This window comes from Peromyscus maniculatus, chromosome X, assembly GCF_049852395.1.
Source record: "Peromyscus maniculatus bairdii isolate BWxNUB_F1_BW_parent chromosome X, HU_Pman_BW_mat_3.1, whole genome shotgun sequence".
Classification (NCBI taxonomy): Eukaryota; Metazoa; Chordata; class Mammalia; order Rodentia; family Cricetidae; genus Peromyscus; species Peromyscus maniculatus.
This window is the reverse complement of record NC_134875.1, coordinates 56,344,671-56,362,635: the sequence shown is the minus strand read 5'-3', so window position 1 is coordinate 56,362,635 and position 17,965 is coordinate 56,344,671. Positions and strand designations below refer to the sequence as shown.

At 41.9% G+C, this 17,965-nt stretch overlaps 1 protein-coding gene across 1 annotated transcript; it reads right to left on the bottom strand.

Annotated features, from left to right (window-relative positions):
• Window positions 1–2,753: 2,753 nt before the first annotated feature.
• Window positions 2,754–13,526, bottom strand: Tmsb15a (thymosin beta 15A). The gene is made up of 3 exons (XM_006997912.4): window positions 13,412–13,526; window positions 4,111–4,215; window positions 2,754–3,179 (listed from the first exon to the last, which is right to left on the bottom strand). The coding sequence occupies exons 2-3, from the start codon at window positions 4,208–4,210 to the stop codon at window positions 3,142–3,144; spliced, it is 138 nt and encodes a 45-aa protein (XP_006997974.1). The 5' UTR covers window positions 4,211–4,215; window positions 13,412–13,526; the 3' UTR covers window positions 2,754–3,141.
• Between the last annotated feature and the right edge of the window lie 4,439 nt (window positions 13,527–17,965).

Here is a 17,965-nt window from a genome sequence, read left to right as displayed (position 1 = left end):
TGCCACAGGCACTGTCCATTACCGGATCACATCACAGACCTTAGTGTGCCTCAGAAAATGAACATACAGAGTCACACAAAGACAGGGACAGACAAAGACACATAGAAACTTACCAGATGGTTAGGAACCCCTCAGATCAGGGTCTGGGGGTCATGAAGGGTCCAGGACAAGTCCCCAAATGTTGTGGCTGCATCGTGAGACCCCCAAGCAAGACCACCACAGAGCCGATATCAGATACTAAACACACAGGGGTTTACTGATAACAAGCAAACCCAGGCTTGGTCCGTGTCCAACACTGGACACAGCGGGTGGAGGAGGACGGCCCTGAGCTCCCAGGGTGAGGGGTTTTCAAAGGGAAAAACCACAAGCAGGGTGGTACAAGCCTTGGCATCAGATGATTGGGTGAGGGTATGTAACCTTTGAATTTACTGGTTGGGGGTTACAATTATATTTTGGAGGCAATCCTGGACAAGTCCAAGGCTTTGTCCTTGAGCTGCCATGGGGGCTGGCTGGCCCAGCACGTACTGACTGTGGGGGTTGACTCAGTGGCCCAGGCTCTGTCCTTGAGCTGCCATGGAGGCTAGCTGGCCTTGCGCGTTCACATTGACCCATGCACATAGCTCTAAGCTGTTGAAGAGTCCCAGACAGTAAACAACGGCTGAACCTTGAGCAGTCAGAGTACGTGCAGAAAGGGAGCTAGTGCAAGCTACTGCAAGGACTATGTTTTGTTCATCGGCCTCCCAGAAACTGCTTGCTCAAGTCTCAGGAAACTGAAATTGAGGCCTGATCTCTGAGAGAAGACTGAGCAGCCTGTTATGGCATCTACTTGGGCCTTTCATTATGACTGGACCAACAGGAAATGCGAAAGGGGACAGATGAATTGGTCTGCAAGTGGGAAAATGGGCCACATCTACCCTCATTCTGCTCCTGGTTGGAGCTGGTATTGCTGGAGCAACAGCCACAAGAACATCTGCCCTCATAGTCGGTGATAGGAACTTTAGAGAATTAAGTAAACATGTGGACAAGGACTTAGGAATATTAGAGAACTACACTAGTAGTTGAAATAGTTCTACAAAATCAAAGAGGCTTACATCTTCTCTTGATGAAACAAGGATTATGTATGGCTTTAGGAGAAACCTACCATTTCTATGCTTAATAATCAGGTGTAGTTAGGGAAAACCTCAATGAAAGGGGGGAAAGGAGGCATAGATAAGATCATTGGTATTAGTCTCTGTTTACCTGGTCCCCGTGACTGACCACCTTACTGTCAGCATTAGCCAGACCATTAATTCTTGTTCTGATTGGGCTAATGGTAGGACCCTGCATCCTCAACTGCATGACCAACTACATCAGAGAATAAATTCAGTTAAGAATGTCAGTCGAGCCGGGCGGTGGTGGCGCACGCCTTTAATCCCAGCACTCGGGAGGCAGAGCCAGGCGGATCTCTGTGAGTTTGAGGCCAGCCTGGGCTACCAAGTGAGTTTCAGGAAAGGCGCAAAGCTACACAGAGAAACCCTGTCTCGAAAAATCAAAAAAAAAAAAAAAAAGAATGTCAGTCGAGAATGTGATGCAGCAAGACAGTGCAGAGGTTCCTCCATCTTGTATTCTTGCTGAGGCCATTCCATGTTTAACTAAAATCTGGTCTCCTTGATGGAGAATCTCATGAAAAACTACCCAACTCTATTCTAGGAACCAAAGATCAGGATGTCCTAGCTAACTTAGCTTCTGTTAAAATGCCTGTTTGTGCAGAACCTCCTCCAGCTAACCACTTGCTAACTTAGCTTCTGTTAAGCTGCCTCTGTGCAGGAGCCCCTCCAACTAACTGATAATCTTAGCTTCCGTTAAACTTGCCGGTTTCAAACTGCTTGCTTCTGCAAACCCTGCAGCATCTGCTGAATGAGATGCCAGGACATGGTTTCTGCCTTTAAAAACCCTGTGTTCTGGAAACCTGGAGCTATACCCAGGTCCCCAAACACTTGGGTGAGGTCCCAGCTGGCTAGAATAAAGACTTTCAATTGGCTATGTACTGTGTCTGAGTAGTCATCTCTGGTGAGCAACCTATAACAATTGCACAGATGCCTGCAACATGTATTATGGGGGATGGAAACAAATGGATTTCTGGTGTTTGCTGGCTGTCAGTTTAACCAAAAGAACATAAGCTCAAGTTCAGGGCATGACTCTACTTCAAATGAATAAGGAGGAGAGGAATGGAAGATAGCCAACACGATCCTCTGTCCTCCATTGTATACAGGTATACAACACTGTCACCCTTACACATGTGCATATGCTGCATTATTACACACACTAATTTCAACAAAGCCAAGATGGAGATACACACCTTTAATCCCAGCATCAAGAGGCTAAGGTGGAAAGACTGCTACAAGTTGAGGCCAATCTGAGATAAAGAGTACATTTTAAGCTAGCCTGAGTTGCACGGTGAGACCTTGTCTCAAAAACTAAAACATATATATGAAAAACCTTAAAAATTCAAAAAAATAAAATGGGGCCAACAAAATGGCTCAACAGGTAAAGATGTTTGCTATCAATGTTAAAGATCTTAACTTGATCCCCTGAGTTTGGTCCCTGGATCCTAATCCCTGTGGTAGAGGGAAAACCAACTCCTTCAGTTTGCCCTCTGATCTCAGTTTGTACACTGTAGCTCCCACACAAAATAAATAAATGTAAAAAAATTAAGACAGAATATACCATAGGAGTACCAAGATAATAACCATATTTATTTTTATTGTTACATTGGAAATGAAAATCAAGTGTGAGAAGCTGCAAACGTCTACAACTTCAGAATAATGAAAAAGCAATGGAGTCATCCATCCTAGGTTAAAACTGGCTTTCACTCTACAGAGCACAAGGACTACAAAGCACCATGGGTATTAGTGGTGAGATTACTGTCAGCATTTGCCATCTGCAATTTATTCATCAATGAGGAAGTTTAAAAACAAAGGGAATGCCTAGTCCTGATTACCGTTTAACTGGGTACTGATTAACACTTAACTGTCAGGTATAGGTGAGAAACCATCAGCAATTGTCATAAATCTCTAGAAACACATAGGATTCCAAAAAGCAAGCCCCAAACCAACACTGTTAGGCAATGTTGGAGTTTATTTTTCCAAAGAGATCCTCATTTCATGATCTTTTCACAAACTCCTTCTCTTGCTGGATTGCTAGGGGAAAAAATAGAAAAAAAATCTTTAGAAGGGATTTTCTTCTCTTTTTTTCTTTCTAAAAGATGGCTTTACTAAGTCACTGAAAGCTGATAAACATGCCTTATATTTAGAATGCAAAGGCATTAACTACTTATCCTCATAATGGAGGTGTGTGTGTGTTAGAGCACCTGAAGACCTTATTAGAATCTATATATTCTCTATATCTACTCTCTAGATTTAAGTGATAGATTTAGAATATTGTTAAAATATTGCTATTTTCCACTGAGTGTTCTAGGAAGAGGAGTAAGTGAGATTTTCCTTCAGTTTTATCCTTATACAACTAGAAGTTAGACCTTTTCAGATGATTTTGTTCAATTTTTGAGTTTTCTAACAAGACAAAAAGTGCCACTCAGCTTTTAAAAGTACGCTTTTAGTTTCTCTAGGAGGCGGTTATCCTGAAGAGCAAACTGATCCTTTGAATCTGAGAAACATAAACACACACAAGCTCTAAACTTATTCTTCCATTTCATTTTATAGCTATTTATAGAAGACCAAAACCACAGTTTGCATTATTTTTATGGATGAAATCATAGATTTAAACTGTTGCATCTTGAAAAAATGTCTAATTAACATTTATAATAAAATAAAAAACTAGGCAAAATCAAGATTATATAGCGCCCATCCAATATTCCAAGATTAGCTTTAATGTAGTTTTAGTAATTTTGTAAGAAAAGATTAATCTATGATAGCATTACTAATGCAACCTAGCATGAAAACCATGTACATTATCCAAATAAAAAAGCAACTATTTGATATTTCAATTGCTGAATTAATTATAAAGATTCTGTAACTACTGCATACATTTTGGCAATTTTAACTTTTTGGTTTGTTAAGTGAATACATCAACTTTCACCACTGTTCACCTTAACTAGAAACCTCCATGACTTACTTTCCTTTGGTGGGAGAGTATTTTTTTCTTCAGTATTAGTTTTCTTCAGTCTTGTTCTGTCAAATCTTTCCACTTCTGACAAGTCTAGGTTATCACTCATCTTGACTGAAAGAAAGACCAACAACAAAAAAGTTACCTACTAGATCTATGATCAGATTGGGAATAACAGTTAAAATTCATAAAAATTCAAAATATCAATGAATATTTTGCATGGTGACTTTCAACAAGACAGCAACCAATCTTAGAAAGTCATGTTTTTTTTAGAGTATTCTGATTGCAAAGCATTGGTCCATTTCTGGTGGCATTAAATGACAGCAGATGAAGATGCTCTAGAAAGCAAGATTCTCCTAGAAACCCAGGGCAATAAGCAAGTTAGTAAGTAAACAAATAAATAAATAAAAGCCCAACTTTTAAAATCCTAGCAAAGGTAAAACAGAAGTGATGAGCATTGGCAGATAGAGAGAGAAGAGCAAGCCGGGCGGTGGTGGCGCACGCCTTTAATCCCAGCACTCGGGAGGCAGAGGCAGGAGGATCTCTGTGAGTTCGAGGCCAGCCTGGGCTACCAAGTGAGTCCCAGGAAAGGCACAAAGCTACACAGAGAAACCCTGTCTCAAAAAACCAAAAAAAGAGAGAGAGAGAGAGAGAGAGAGAGAGAGAGAGAGAGAGAGAGAGAGAGAGAGAGAGAAGAGCAAATAAAGGGTTAGATTCGACTAGCAATGGTTTTGTAACAGAAGACAGGACTATCTGAGCATCTTCACCTTCTAGTCAGTTCCTTTTAGGGTATTTGGGAATGCGGGTGAGCATCACACACTAAAAGAGTGGCACACAACGCTGTACAAATTTCCACTGAATGTCCAAAGTCAGTAGATTAGAGCACTACAGTAGGAGTGAGGAGGATTTAACCTAGTCACTGTCAATTACAAGTCTCAATACCTTCTTATAGCCTTAGTGAATGTGTAAAAGAACAAAAAACCCAGCTATTTCAGATCAAGACTCCAAAACTTTAGTAGAACGTGGACCGCCAAATACAGCTGAATCCTATTTCCAAAGATAAGAAGGCAGAGCTCTTCAGTGAGTGCCTCCAGCAATCTTAGCGGGAGCAGGACACAATGTAGTCACCAGGGCAGTCCGGAGAGCTCTCTACCCCACCCCAGCCCCAGATCCGAAGCTTCCACACGTCTCAAACCACCCGGTTCAATCGATGGTATCTTAAGGTCCTTCCTTACTGGGTGAACAGTGCCAAGGTAAAAGCTGGGGAAACTGGGATTCACACGCTTGTAACTGCAGGGCGGGGCAGAGGCATTTGTCTGGATTGGGGCATTTGTCTCGACTGTGCCATTTACAAATAACTTGCCACTGCCCAGCGCCAGTCTAAGGGGCAGAAGGGCAAGAGCCAGCTTAGAAGGCCATACCCCCACCCCCATGCACACATGCCTCAACTCTCCTCCTGGCCTTTCCCCTTTCCTTGGAGTTGCCTGTCCCTTTGGGCCTTCTAAGGTGGGACCCCAGGATCCCGCTCTGTGTGCTGAAAAGACTTCAATGCAAGAAACAAAGACGCTGTGAAGTGGGCTTTGAGATGGGATTCCACCCCAAAGTGCTACCCGGCTGTGCTGCACCAGCTAGCCTCATCTTTCCCCTCCCCCCTCCCCCCTTCCCCCTCCCCTGTTCACTTCAAGGCGCCAGTTAGATGAAGAGCTAAGTCTACCTCTAGGTTGCAGGCCAGATTGGTGCTGCACAGCACAGTTTCTCATTTATAAGCTCCATAGCAAGGCCCGGCCCGCCCCGGGCCCCACCTATCACTCTGTAATTGGATAGATGACCATAACATCATACCCCAGAGTCACACACACACCTCTCTGATTGGATGGCAGCCCTGGCTTGCATCACCCCCTCCCCAGCTTTTAACTTCGTGGGTGCTGGAGTTTGTTCAATTTTAGGACCTCTGTGCTTATAAATGTAAGTATTTAGACTGTATGTAGCTGGAAGTTTTCCTGTGTCCTGCCTGTTCTGCAGTCACTGGGACAAGTAAACACACAGAGGCTTATATTACTTACAAACTGTATGGCTGATTGGCTCAGGATTCTCACTAGCTGGCTCCTATAACTTAACCCATTTCTACTAATCTATAAGTTGCTACGTGGTCATGGCTTACTAGTACTTTCACATTGTGCTTCTCCTGGTGAAGGCTGGCGTCACTCCTACCTCTCCTTTCTTCTTTCCCTGTATCTCTTGGATCTTTCCACCTGGCTCCACCGTGCCTTGCCATAGGCTATTGCAGCTTTATTTATCAACCAGTCAGAGCAACACATATTCACAGCATACAGAAAGACAGACATCCCACAGCACTTCTCCTCTTCTGTCTAATAAAAAAGGAAGGTTTTTAACTTTAACCTAGTAAAATTACATATAATAGAACAAACAAGAATTACAGTTACAGTATCTAGTCTATTCGTATTTGGTAAAATTAAAGAAAATACTCTATCATGTATTCTATATTTGTGAGTCTAAGGTTTCATAACTAATTTATCTTTTATTATAACCAAGGAAAATTATAACTATTTAGTCTTCAACTACATCAGAGACCCCAGAAGGATATAATATTACCTAAGTAAACAGGAAGAGCATTATAAGCAACTTCCAAAATTCTGGAAATGACAAAGAAAGCTGCTTTCCTAGACTGTCATCCAAAGTTCCTCTGCAACATTGGGGCATCCATCTTCAGCCCATAGGCCTAGTCTCTTAGTCACTTTTTCCTGTGTCCTGTAAAGTGTCTGGCAGTCTTCTCTGTGAAGCAAGGACCTGAAGGACCATTTTACCTTGTTTTGGCAAATTCAGTGGTCATTTTCCTATGGGTCCTGTATGTTCAGTTCATACAACATATTATCAGCAGTCCAGGCAAGAGCAGTTTCTTGCCCAAATGGCTATTTTTGCCAAAAAGAAGATAAACTCCATATAGAGTGTCTTTGATGACAATCTTTCTCTTTGAAGTAAATTGGTGCTGCCAGGAGCAGACATAGCTCACTGTCCAGAAAGGTCTAAGTTTTTAAAACGTTTTAAATGCTATATTCTGTAGGTGTTTGAAGTGTTTGAAGATTACCTACCTAATTGAAATATATCTATGTATATCTAGAAAGCTTAGCCTAACATGACTATAAGTTTGACTATAATAGAAGATTAATTATTAATCAGTATTTCTTAATTATCCATTACAATTTAAATGAGATACATAAACATAATACCTTAAACAAGAGTAGAAATATATACAGAGTATAACAAAATTAACTATAAATTTGTAATGAACTAAAATCTATAGCAATGTAAAACATTTTAAACAAATTGTTGCTCTTTAAAAGTAGGTTCAATAATCTACCCTTTTATCCTATCATATCTATATTATCCCTTTTTCTTTTTTAGAAAGAGATTGTGTTTATAATCAACCCCCTTTAAATAAAAATAAACATTTATGAACAATATTTTAGGAATTTGGGCATAGCTTCTCACACTACTTCCTACTGGATGGGGGTGCTGACAATCTTATGGGGATCCTGAGAAAATTAAGAATTATGGTCAATTTCTGACTGGAATAGTCTGTGAGGCTGCATTGTCTGATCCAGTTGCCTTGAAGCTGTTCTGGATGTTGGATCATATGGGCCATGGTGTCATTGGAGACCTTTCAGGGGGTCTTGGTTGATCAAACCAAAGGAGCCTGGAAGCAATCCATAGGTTCTCATCTTCTGTGGAAACAAAAGCAGAACCTCTTTTCCAAAGCAGTGTATCCTTAGACATAAATTTTGAAGTCAAGATAACTTTAAAATATACATATTGGTTTAACTCAGCAGCCTTTATAATCAAATGTCTCTCTCCAGTTAAAAATCCCAAAGACAACACAATCTAGACTCTCTGAGTAATTTCCATCTTTATGTGACTTATTTTTATATTACTTTTACTGTCTCTCTAAAGACTTTATTTTTTGAAACTATTTCTTTATATAACTGCATATATTCCTTTTCCTCTCTCTTCCAAGCCTATGTACATTTTTACATATAATATAAACCACTTAGGGTTTTATTCCATCTGAATCTGACTTATTGTGAATCTTTAATCCTTCTCTGACCAGGAGAGATTTTAAACTGCTAAACTATGTGTTTAGGACTGAAGTGGCAGCCTTGGCTGCTGACTCTGCCCATTTCAGCTTTTCAACATGGTGGAGGTAATTCACCTCCAGCTCTGGGAGCCATGCTCTCCATTGACTCTGGGAGGGTGTGGGTCTATGACTCCATCCAGCAGTATATAGCCCAGAAACCATTTTTTTTATTTGTAGTAGTAAAAGCTAAATCCACAACGCAGCGCAGCATATTGCATGGCTTGAAGACGCCTCTGTGCACCATGGCAGGAATCTGCCATGCTGCAGGTCAAGCCCGCACCCTGTGAACCTACCGTAGTGTAGCTCAAGCCAGCAGGCTGTGGCTGGCCTGAGAGACACATTAGGAAGCCGTTTTTAGCTCTGTTTTAGAATCATTTTTAAGTTCTCTCAAGCTTTAGGGGGAAAATCAAGCTAACACATTGGGCAGCCAAATGTAGCCATAAGTTTTTCTGTGTCCTGCCTGGCCCCACATGATCCAGAAAAATCTCTCTCACCTGCAGTCCTGCAGCTGCTTATAAAATAATCATTCAGAGGCTTAATATTAATTGTAAATTATATGGCCTGTGGCTCAAGCTTCTTGTTAGCTATCTCTTATATCTTAAATTAACCTATTTCTATTAATCTATTAGTTGCCATGTGTTCTGTGGCTTACCAGTCTCCTGGCATGTTGTTCCTCTAACAGCAGCTGGCATGTCTCCCCACCTTCTTCCTGTTTCTCTGCTTGAATTTCCGACCTGCCTCTAAGCTGCCTTGCCATAGGCCAAATGGCTTTATTTGTCAACCAATCAGAGCAACATGTATTCACAGCATTCAGAAAGATATCCCACAACAACTGCATTTGATAATAAAAACAAAGTCTTTATGATAGTCTCCATCTCCTTGTATAATAGTTGGAAATAATTACCATCTAAAAAGACAAATACATTAACCAGGCATAGGTGGATCTCTGAGAGAGTCCAGCCTGGTCTACATAGTGAGTTCTAGGACAGCCAGCCAGAGCTACATAGTGAGACGCTGTCTCAAAAAAAAAAAAAAAAAAAAACAGAAGGCAAATATTTTCTACTGTGTGAGAATTTAGATGAGAGAGGAATGTAGTTAGAGTTTTCCTGCCTTGCCTACAGTCAGGATAAATCTTTGTCACCCGCCAGTCCCAGAGTCGCTCAGACCCAAACAAGTAAACACAGAGACTTATATTGCTTACAAACAGTATGCCCATGGCAGGCTTCTTGCTAACTGTTGTTATAGCTTAAATTAATCCATTTCCATAAATCTATACCCTGCCACGTGGATCGTGGCTTACTGGCATCTTTTCATGCTGCTTGTCAGGGTGGTGGCTGGCATTGACTCCTTCTGCCTTCCTGTTCTTTCTTTTCTCCTCTCTGTTAGTCCCGCCTATACTTCCTGCCTAGCCATGGCCAATCAGGTTTTATTTATTGACCAATCAGAGCAACTTGACATACAGACCATCTCACAGCACAGCCAAGTGCAGACCATCTCAGACACCTGCACTCAGGCCCATGGTCCTAATCATCCTCTATGTGGACCTGCTGGGTAAAGCCACGAGGAACCCGAGATCGGGCTCCCACAGGACATAAATAACATCCCACAGCAGAGGAATTCAATGAAAATTGACTATTAACAAAATTTTTAGTAGCTTAGTTTAGTAGCTTAATGCCCCAGGGGTGATCAAAACTTTGTAATAATGATTTATTAAACATGCATCATATTTGATTCTACTAAATTTTGTTTTACAAAAATCAGCTCAAAGGAATTCCTTTCTTATTTCTTAAGTAACCTATCTTCCAGAAAATTATGTTTGAAATTTTATTTCAGGGCATAGCATACCAACTAGAGCCACTTGACTGAAGACTATACAATTGAACAAAAGTTAAATTCAACATTTAGTCTTGCACAGTCCTGTACTTTGAGCTGTTAAGCTCTAATATTTTAACATGGTTTCTACAATGGGATAGGAGCAAAGATTTAGGTAAAAGGTAGAACATTAAATTAGATAACAAGTTTGGTAGGTATCCAGATTAAATATATTCTAATCCTAGTTGTTTCCTAATTATATTTTTGTTTACTTATTATGTGTATGAATGTTTTGGCCACATGTATATATGTACACCATGTGCATGCAGAAACCTGTGGACACCAGAAGTGTGCATCAGATTCCCTGGAACTGGAACTGTGAACTGCCTGCCTTGTGGAGCCAAACCTGGGGCCTCTGCAAGAACAGGATGAACTCCTACCTGTTGAGGCATGTCTAGTCTCTGTTTCCTGGATTTAAAATCATATCACCATTAGACATATGGAACTACCTATTACAGCTATATAAAATAACATAATGAGTATGATTTTATGAATATGAATTCAATACAGATAATACATTTTATCTGGGAGTAGTTAAAACTCGAATGAATATACTTGAAGTTCTTAATAAATATATGTTTTTCTGGGCAATAGTGATGCATTTCTTTAATTCCAGCCCATGGGAGGCAGAAGCGGGAGGAGCTGAACTAGTTGGAGGTCAGCCTGGTCTACAGAGCTACTTCTAGGACAGCCAAGGCTACACAAAGAAACCCTGTTTCAATAACCAAAATAAATAAATAAATATAGGTTTTAATAAAAGAAAGAAAGGAAGGAAAGAAAGGAAGGAAGGAAGGAAGGAAGGAAGGAAGGAAGGAAGGAAGGAAGGAAAAAGAAAGGAAGAAAGAACTGGGAAGGACTTGTGCTTAATTGCATGCTGGTCTAAGTTAAAATAAACCAGTGGCTTCATGGACTACTATATTCAGTAATATTATTTCTTAGTATATGAGAAATATTATTGGGTATATTTTTATTGATTTTTCTGGGCACAGACTAGTGTAACAATTTGCCTCTCAACTATGGTGGTATTTTATTTGTACTGAAATGTGATTTTAATTGTATGTTAATAAATAAAGTTGCCCGTGGGTCAGAGCTATTAGCAAGCCATAGGAAAGCAGGGTGGTGGTGGCGTATGCATATAATCCCAGCACTTGGTAAGCAGAGCTAGGTAAGTCTCTGTGTGTTCAGGGATACAGCCAGCATTGGAGACACACGCCTTTAAGACCTACCTGGAGGGCTGTACTTACAGGCAGTGACGAGGACAGTCATGTGTTTGGGTTTACAACCAATGAGAAGGCAGAACAGAAAGACTATATAAAGACGAACACACAGGAAGTAGCCCCTTTTTTCGGAGAGGTCTCTTGGCTTAAGAGGCTAGCTGCAGGGTAAGGCTCTTAGCTCTGATCTCTTGGCTTTCTTCTATGCATTGGTTCTGTGTTTCTTATTTAATAAGACGGTTGGTTACATCTACACTCACCTCAATATTTCAGGCTTCTTAAACCTTGTAACAATAGACTTAAGAACCTTAGGGTTTGGGGCTGAAGAATTAGCTCAGTGGTTAAAAGCTCATGCTACTCTTACAGAGGACCCAAGTTTGATTCCCAGCAACCAAATCACATAGCTTATAACCACTTGTAACTTTAGCTCCAGGGTATCTGATACTGATTTCTGGACTCTGGTAGGACTTACACTCATACATGCACAGAGAGAGAGAGAGAGAGAGAGAGAGAGAGAGAGAGAGAGAGAGAGAGAGAGAGAGAGAGATTACAAATATAACTAAATCTTGAAAAAAGAAAAAACATGTTTTAAAATTGAGTTATGAGTGTGAAGCAGGGCTGAGGAGATGGTTCCTTGGGTAAAGGGCTTGATGCCCTAGAATGAGGACCTGAATTTGGATACCCAGCACTCACATAAGAGCCATATCTGGTCAGTAACCACAGTGTTGCAGGGGATAGAGGCAGGTAAATACCAAAGAATCACTGGCCAGAGAATTTAGTAAACAGTTCTTATTAACCATAGAACTTGGTTTCAACAGACCACTACCTACACTCTAGCTCATCCCATCCCCATCCCACAATAAATGAGTCCAAATCTCAGTGGATTTCGCTGAGGAAAATTGTGGAATATTCCTTTAACACTGTGCAAAATATGCTGTGATTGTTTTAATAAAGAAGTTGACTGGACAACAGATGGACAGGATAAGGTTAGGTGGGAAAACAAGACTAAGGACACTGAGAAAAGAAGAGTGCTCAGAGGAATCACCAGCCAGACATGGAGAGGAAACAGGAAGTGCAAGATGAAAGAGAGGTACCACCACATGAAAGAATGTAGATTAATATAAATGGGTTAATTTAAAATGTAAGAGTTAGCTAGTAACAAGCCCGAGCTATTGGCTGATAATTTATAATTAATATTAAGGCTCTTTGTGGTTATTGAGGAGCAGGCCGATGGGACAGAAAAGTCTGCCTCCAGAAAGTCTGTCCCAGAGAGTCTACTAAAGTAGTATTGGGTTCCTGGTTTGGAAATCCACTTGTGTTGTTTAATAAAGATATAACCTTTGAGAAAATGTGCCTTAACATTCTTAAACTGTAGCCTGGGAGTATTAATACACTTACAGTGGCTGGGGAGATCGTTCAATGAGTAAAATGCATGCACGAGTATGGTTTTACCCAGAACCCAAGTAAAAGCCAGATATGTTGGCATGGATTTGTAACTCTGGCATTGAAAAAGGTAGAGACATTAATTCTAGGGACTTGCTAGCTAGCTTGAACAGCAATCTCTGGGGACACTTTGAGACCTTGTCTCAAATAATAAGATTGATAACAACATTGAAGATACCTGGTGTTGACCTTTGACCTCCACATGAGCTTGTTTATGCACATATACACATAAATATAACATACACACATACATACAAATGTTAGGGTCCTGAAGAAGTCCCACAAAAGAACACCATCCACATATGCAATCAACAAGAGCATTTATTATTCCAGCATGCTGAGGCCTGCCATCCCATGCAAAGGCAAGATAATGAAGACATGGAGAGAGATGTGTGAGCTCCTTTTAAGCACAGCCAAGGGGAGGTCCTAAAGCAGTTAGGTCATTTTAGATATGATTGGCTTAAGCAAGTGGCAATCATATCAGTATGTCTTAATTGGCTAGGTCTAGTTAGGGGCTGGCCAGGGCTACAATTTTTCATTTGGGGGCAGGCCTCAGCAAGTCCCAGGCCTTGTCCTTATTTGGTTATCACCTTGAGCTGTTTATGGCTCAGGCTTGGACTGCACGTACCAGGTCTCCTTGTTCTTGCTGTTGGGGGTGTTGGAGATTAATTGTTCTTTGTTCATGGCTCCTCCTCAGAAACTGCCTGCCCAATCTCAGGAAACTGAAATTGAGGCCTGATCTCTGAAACAAGATTGAGCAGCCTGTTATTGGTCTACTCAGTCCTCTCAACAAACACACAAATAAAATATAAATTTAGAACACTATGTGGTACATTAGGCATTTTTTATTCACTTCTAACAGTTTCTTTATCTCAACTGAACCACTTTGGAAAGACAATCCCAGTTTGGTTCTTTATTTCAGGAACTTTTTATTCTGTATGTTACTTACTGAAATCTGTCTGCCTGTGCCTTCTGACTGGTAGGATTAAAGGTTAGTAGTCTAGGTACTATTTTTCTTAATGTATATTTGTGCTTTGCCTGCATGTGTGTCTATGCACTGTGTGCTTGCCTGGTGTCTGTGGAGGCCAAAAGAGGGCACCGAATCATCTAGATGTAACTGGAGTTACAAATGGTTGTGTACTATCATGTGGGTGCTGGGATTCAAACCTAGGTCTCCTGGAAGAGTAGCCAGAGCTCTTAGGCACTGACTTATCTCTCCACCTCTGATACTATTTTTACTGTTTTTATTTGTACATGGTTTAGCAAAGTAACTCAGGAGTTCTGTGCTGGGAGAACTGTGTGCTTATAGTGATAAATTAGACTGAGAAAAATATGAATTTTAATTAAAACTACAACTAAAATTCATAAAATATTGTATTTAATGCCTTACCCTGAGATGGCAAACAAGATTAGTGATTATTTGGTTGGGGAGACAATTTCCTGTTCATTTATATAAGAACCCAGGTGAAGTTGTTCACCAATATTTAGAACATAGATAAACCAGGCGGTGGTGGCACACACCTTTAATCCCAGCACTTGGGAGGCAAAGGCAGGTGGATCTCTGAGTTCAAAGTCAGCCTGGTCTACAGATCGAGTTCCAGGACAGCTAAGACTACTCAGAGAAACCCTGTCTCAAAAAACAAACAAAAGAGAGGAGCAGGGGAAGACACATATAAAAGGTTTACTCATGTTGCCACGATTCGCCTGCTGAGCATTCTTCTGCTCTAAGTGGTAAAAAAAAAATCATGAGCAGCCAACACTTTCTTATTAGATCTGAGGCCTGCTCCATAGGAGAGAATATATGCCTGTTAATATGCGCTGTAAAGATGGTCAAAGGACTGGAGAGGTCACAAGCCCTGGTGAGGGTTTACTACCGTCGTTTTGCTAAAATGAAATACAGTCAAGCTGCCTTCTAAATATTCATGTTTATACCTAAAGACTAATGTTGCTCTCACCCTCTGCCAGGAAAATTGCTTTTTATAGTAATCAGAGATTAATAGAGATCTGTACCAACCAAAGTGTTGAGAACAAGTAACTGTTGAATCTCACCTCTAAACAGGACATCTATAACATCCCTCACCAAGGCCAAAGAAACACCAAAGACCATGGGGGCAGAAACAAACCCCTTTATTCTCTAATTTGCCTTTTGTGAGGATACTTTACTATAGCAACATAAATAAAATGAGGGATGTTTATGGTAACATTCTTGAGTTGTTGACATGAAGGCACATAGAATAAGGCAGGAGGATTGTACTTTTGAGACTAGTCTGGACCTCATGATATTGTCTTAAAAACAAAAACAAACAAACAAACAAAACCCAGCCATGCCTAATGGCCCACATTAGTTCCAGGACTTAGGAAATATAAGAAAGTAGATTTGGGAAAATTAGAGGCCAGCTTCATCTACATGGTGAATTCCAGGACAGCCAAAGTGACATAGTGAAATACTACCTCAAATTTTTTTTAAAGAAACACAAAACAAAGTATTAGCATTCAGGACAAATCTCAGGCTCCCTTTTGTTATCCATGTGTGTATACGAATGTGTATTGTATGTGTACACCTGTGTGGATGTGTTATACCTTTTGGCATCCAGGAGACAGGTGTTCAATTGTTGAGAGCATTTAACAGTAATAGATTGTTATATTAAAGTCTGTTTTTGTAGAGCCCAGCCACTTTTGGGTCTTGGGGGTATAAATAACTTTTAGCTGTTACAGTTTCTTACTTTTTTTTTTTTTGTTGTTGTTGTTTTTGTTTTTTTGAGGCAGGGTTTCTCTGTGTAGCTTTGTGCCTTTCCTGGATCTCGCTCTGTAGACCAGGCTGGCCTTGAACTCACAAAGATCCACCTGGCTCTGCCTCCCGAGTGCTGGGATTAAAGGCGTGCGCCACCACCGCCCGGCACCAGTTTCTTACTTGTTACCGGATCTCTGGACTCCGGTTCTGTGGTGGTCCTGTACCATTAGCTGAACAGTGAGTTAGAACAGGGAACTGGGAAAAGAAAAGTTTGTGGTGCACGAGAACTTATTTTTGTTTTTTTTGGAATTGGAGACAAGGCAAAGATTAGGGCCCTGTCTGTGTGCACCTGAGAAACACAGGCAGGTAGGTCGAGGCACATGTAAGTTCCTATCTTAGCTGGAAATCTTTTCCCATTCTGGTGAGGTGGGTAAGGCTGTCCTCCCTATCCCTACAATAGGGAAACGAGGAGAGATGACATCCCAAAACTCCCAGTACTGAGTCAGTGGCTCTGGTGTCCAGAAGGAAAGAAATGGATCACTTCCATGCTGCGTTCTGGGTTCCCTGTGAGCCTATAGCCAAGCCTGGGTCTGCTGGAGGTCTTAGCTTGATGTTCCCATGCATCTTGGTGCCTGGGGGCAGTCAGCTGACTCTGTCTAGGCGGCACTTTCAACAAGGTTATTGATGGCCTGGCAGGGCACTCACTAGCCTGTTTTTCCACATTTAGAACAGGGACCCAACAGCTTTTGGGAGCCAGGTGTGCCAGCACTTGGCAATTTCATCCTCGGGCTTTTTTATCTCTTCCCTGGCACACCTTGAATGCCACAGATGACACTTTTGCCCGTGGGGTCAGGAGCCTTGGTCTCCAGATGTTTAAGTTTTAGTCAGGGAGGTCTGGGGAACAAGAGACAGATTTTTACTCCGTGTCTTGAATTTTTTTTCTTGATGATTACTGGCTTAAGGACAGCTTTTTGGAAGATCTGCCAGGAGGCAGACTATAAAGTGATCTCTGAAAAAAAAAGTAATCTCTGGATTAAGAGCCATCTTGATTACTGTAAACTTATTTGCATGGATCTTAGCCTGCTTCCAGACCGGTCTGTGCCTCTCACTGCAGCTTGAGAACGAGTGGGAGGAGTTAAGGCGAGTTAGGGTGAGAGTCAACAGAAGCAGCCCACCCAACAGTACAGGGCCCGCCCACACAACAGTAAAGAGCCCTCCCACTGCCAGAGAGCAGAAGGCAGAAGTCAGTCCGAAATGGTTGCACGTGGCAGAGAAAAAGAAAACATCAGAAATGGGGAGGGAGAAGGGTTCAGAGCTTTAGCAGAAAGCTTGGGGATAAAGTAACTCTTTTTATTTGCCTGTTCACTGGCAGAAGTTCCTGTGAAGCTGTTATGTGGCCAGATTTACTGGTATCCGACAATTTAAGTGGTATCTACCCCTTTGTCCCATGGCTGCAGCCGAGAGAAAAATAAAAAATTATACGCGGCACATGAACCACATGGTGGTCCGACGGCATTGACCTCCTCATCAAGAGAGAAAATGTGTCGTTGCTAGGACAGCCTAAGGACCATCTCTGGGGTATAGGTCAGGCTGCAGCCGCAGGAGGACTCACCAATTGCACGGTGGGGTGGGGTGGAGGATGTAGGGTGGGGTGGAGGATGCAGCAGCAGGAGTGGTGTGCGGGTCCAGTGGCTGGAAGCCACAGCCCAACAGAGGCTGGAGGGCGGCGGGGGGGGGGGGGGGGAGGCGGAGGAAACACACGGGACACGCGCCCCTTGTGATCTCGCTGGCTGGAGGGAGGCGGGGAGGGCGGTACGAGCGGCAAGCAGGGTCGCAAGCCCTTGGTGGTCCCCTGAGTCCAAAGAGCACCAATGAAAGGGTATACTGGCGCTGGAGGCTGGTGCTGGTTACCGCGGTGCTGCTGGTTACAGTCACGACAGAAGACAGAACCCAGTGGTGAGAGAGAGAGAGAGAGAGAGAGAGAGAGAGAGAGAGAGAGAGAGAGAGAGAGAGGTGTCTGGCTGGGACGCAGTCACCCACTGATGACATAATAAGGCGCCTGACAAGCCCCCTGAGCTGCGCATATACAGAATCCTTACAATACCCTTCTTGCACAGAGGCTAGGTGCCGTGCTCTATCACTCTCCACCTGACTCCTTTGGGACAGGAGCTTTCACTGAACCTGGAGCTAGGCTGGCTATCTGCAAGCCCCAGTGATGTTTGGGTCTTCCTCACTTTAAATTGTTACAGGAATCTGCATGGTCACACTCAACTTTTTACATGGATAGTTGGATCTAAACTCAAACTTCTGTGTTTGAACAGCAAGGACACTTAACCAATGAGTAACCTCTTCAGTCCTCAGTTAACAAATTTGTTATGATAAATTCCCAGAAGTGTTTCTGCAAGTTCAGAGGCCTGTAAATCACATAAAATTGAAATAATGAAATATTTC

Coding starts and splice junctions, on each gene's coding strand:
- Tmsb15a (XM_006997912.4), bottom strand. CDS start 4,210: ATGAGTGATAACCTAGACTTGTCAGAAGTGGAAAGATTTGACAGAACA. Junction 3,180..4,110: donor TACTCTCCCACCAAAGGAAA/GTAAGTCATGGA, acceptor TTTTTCCCCTAG/CAATCCAGCAAGAGAAGGAG.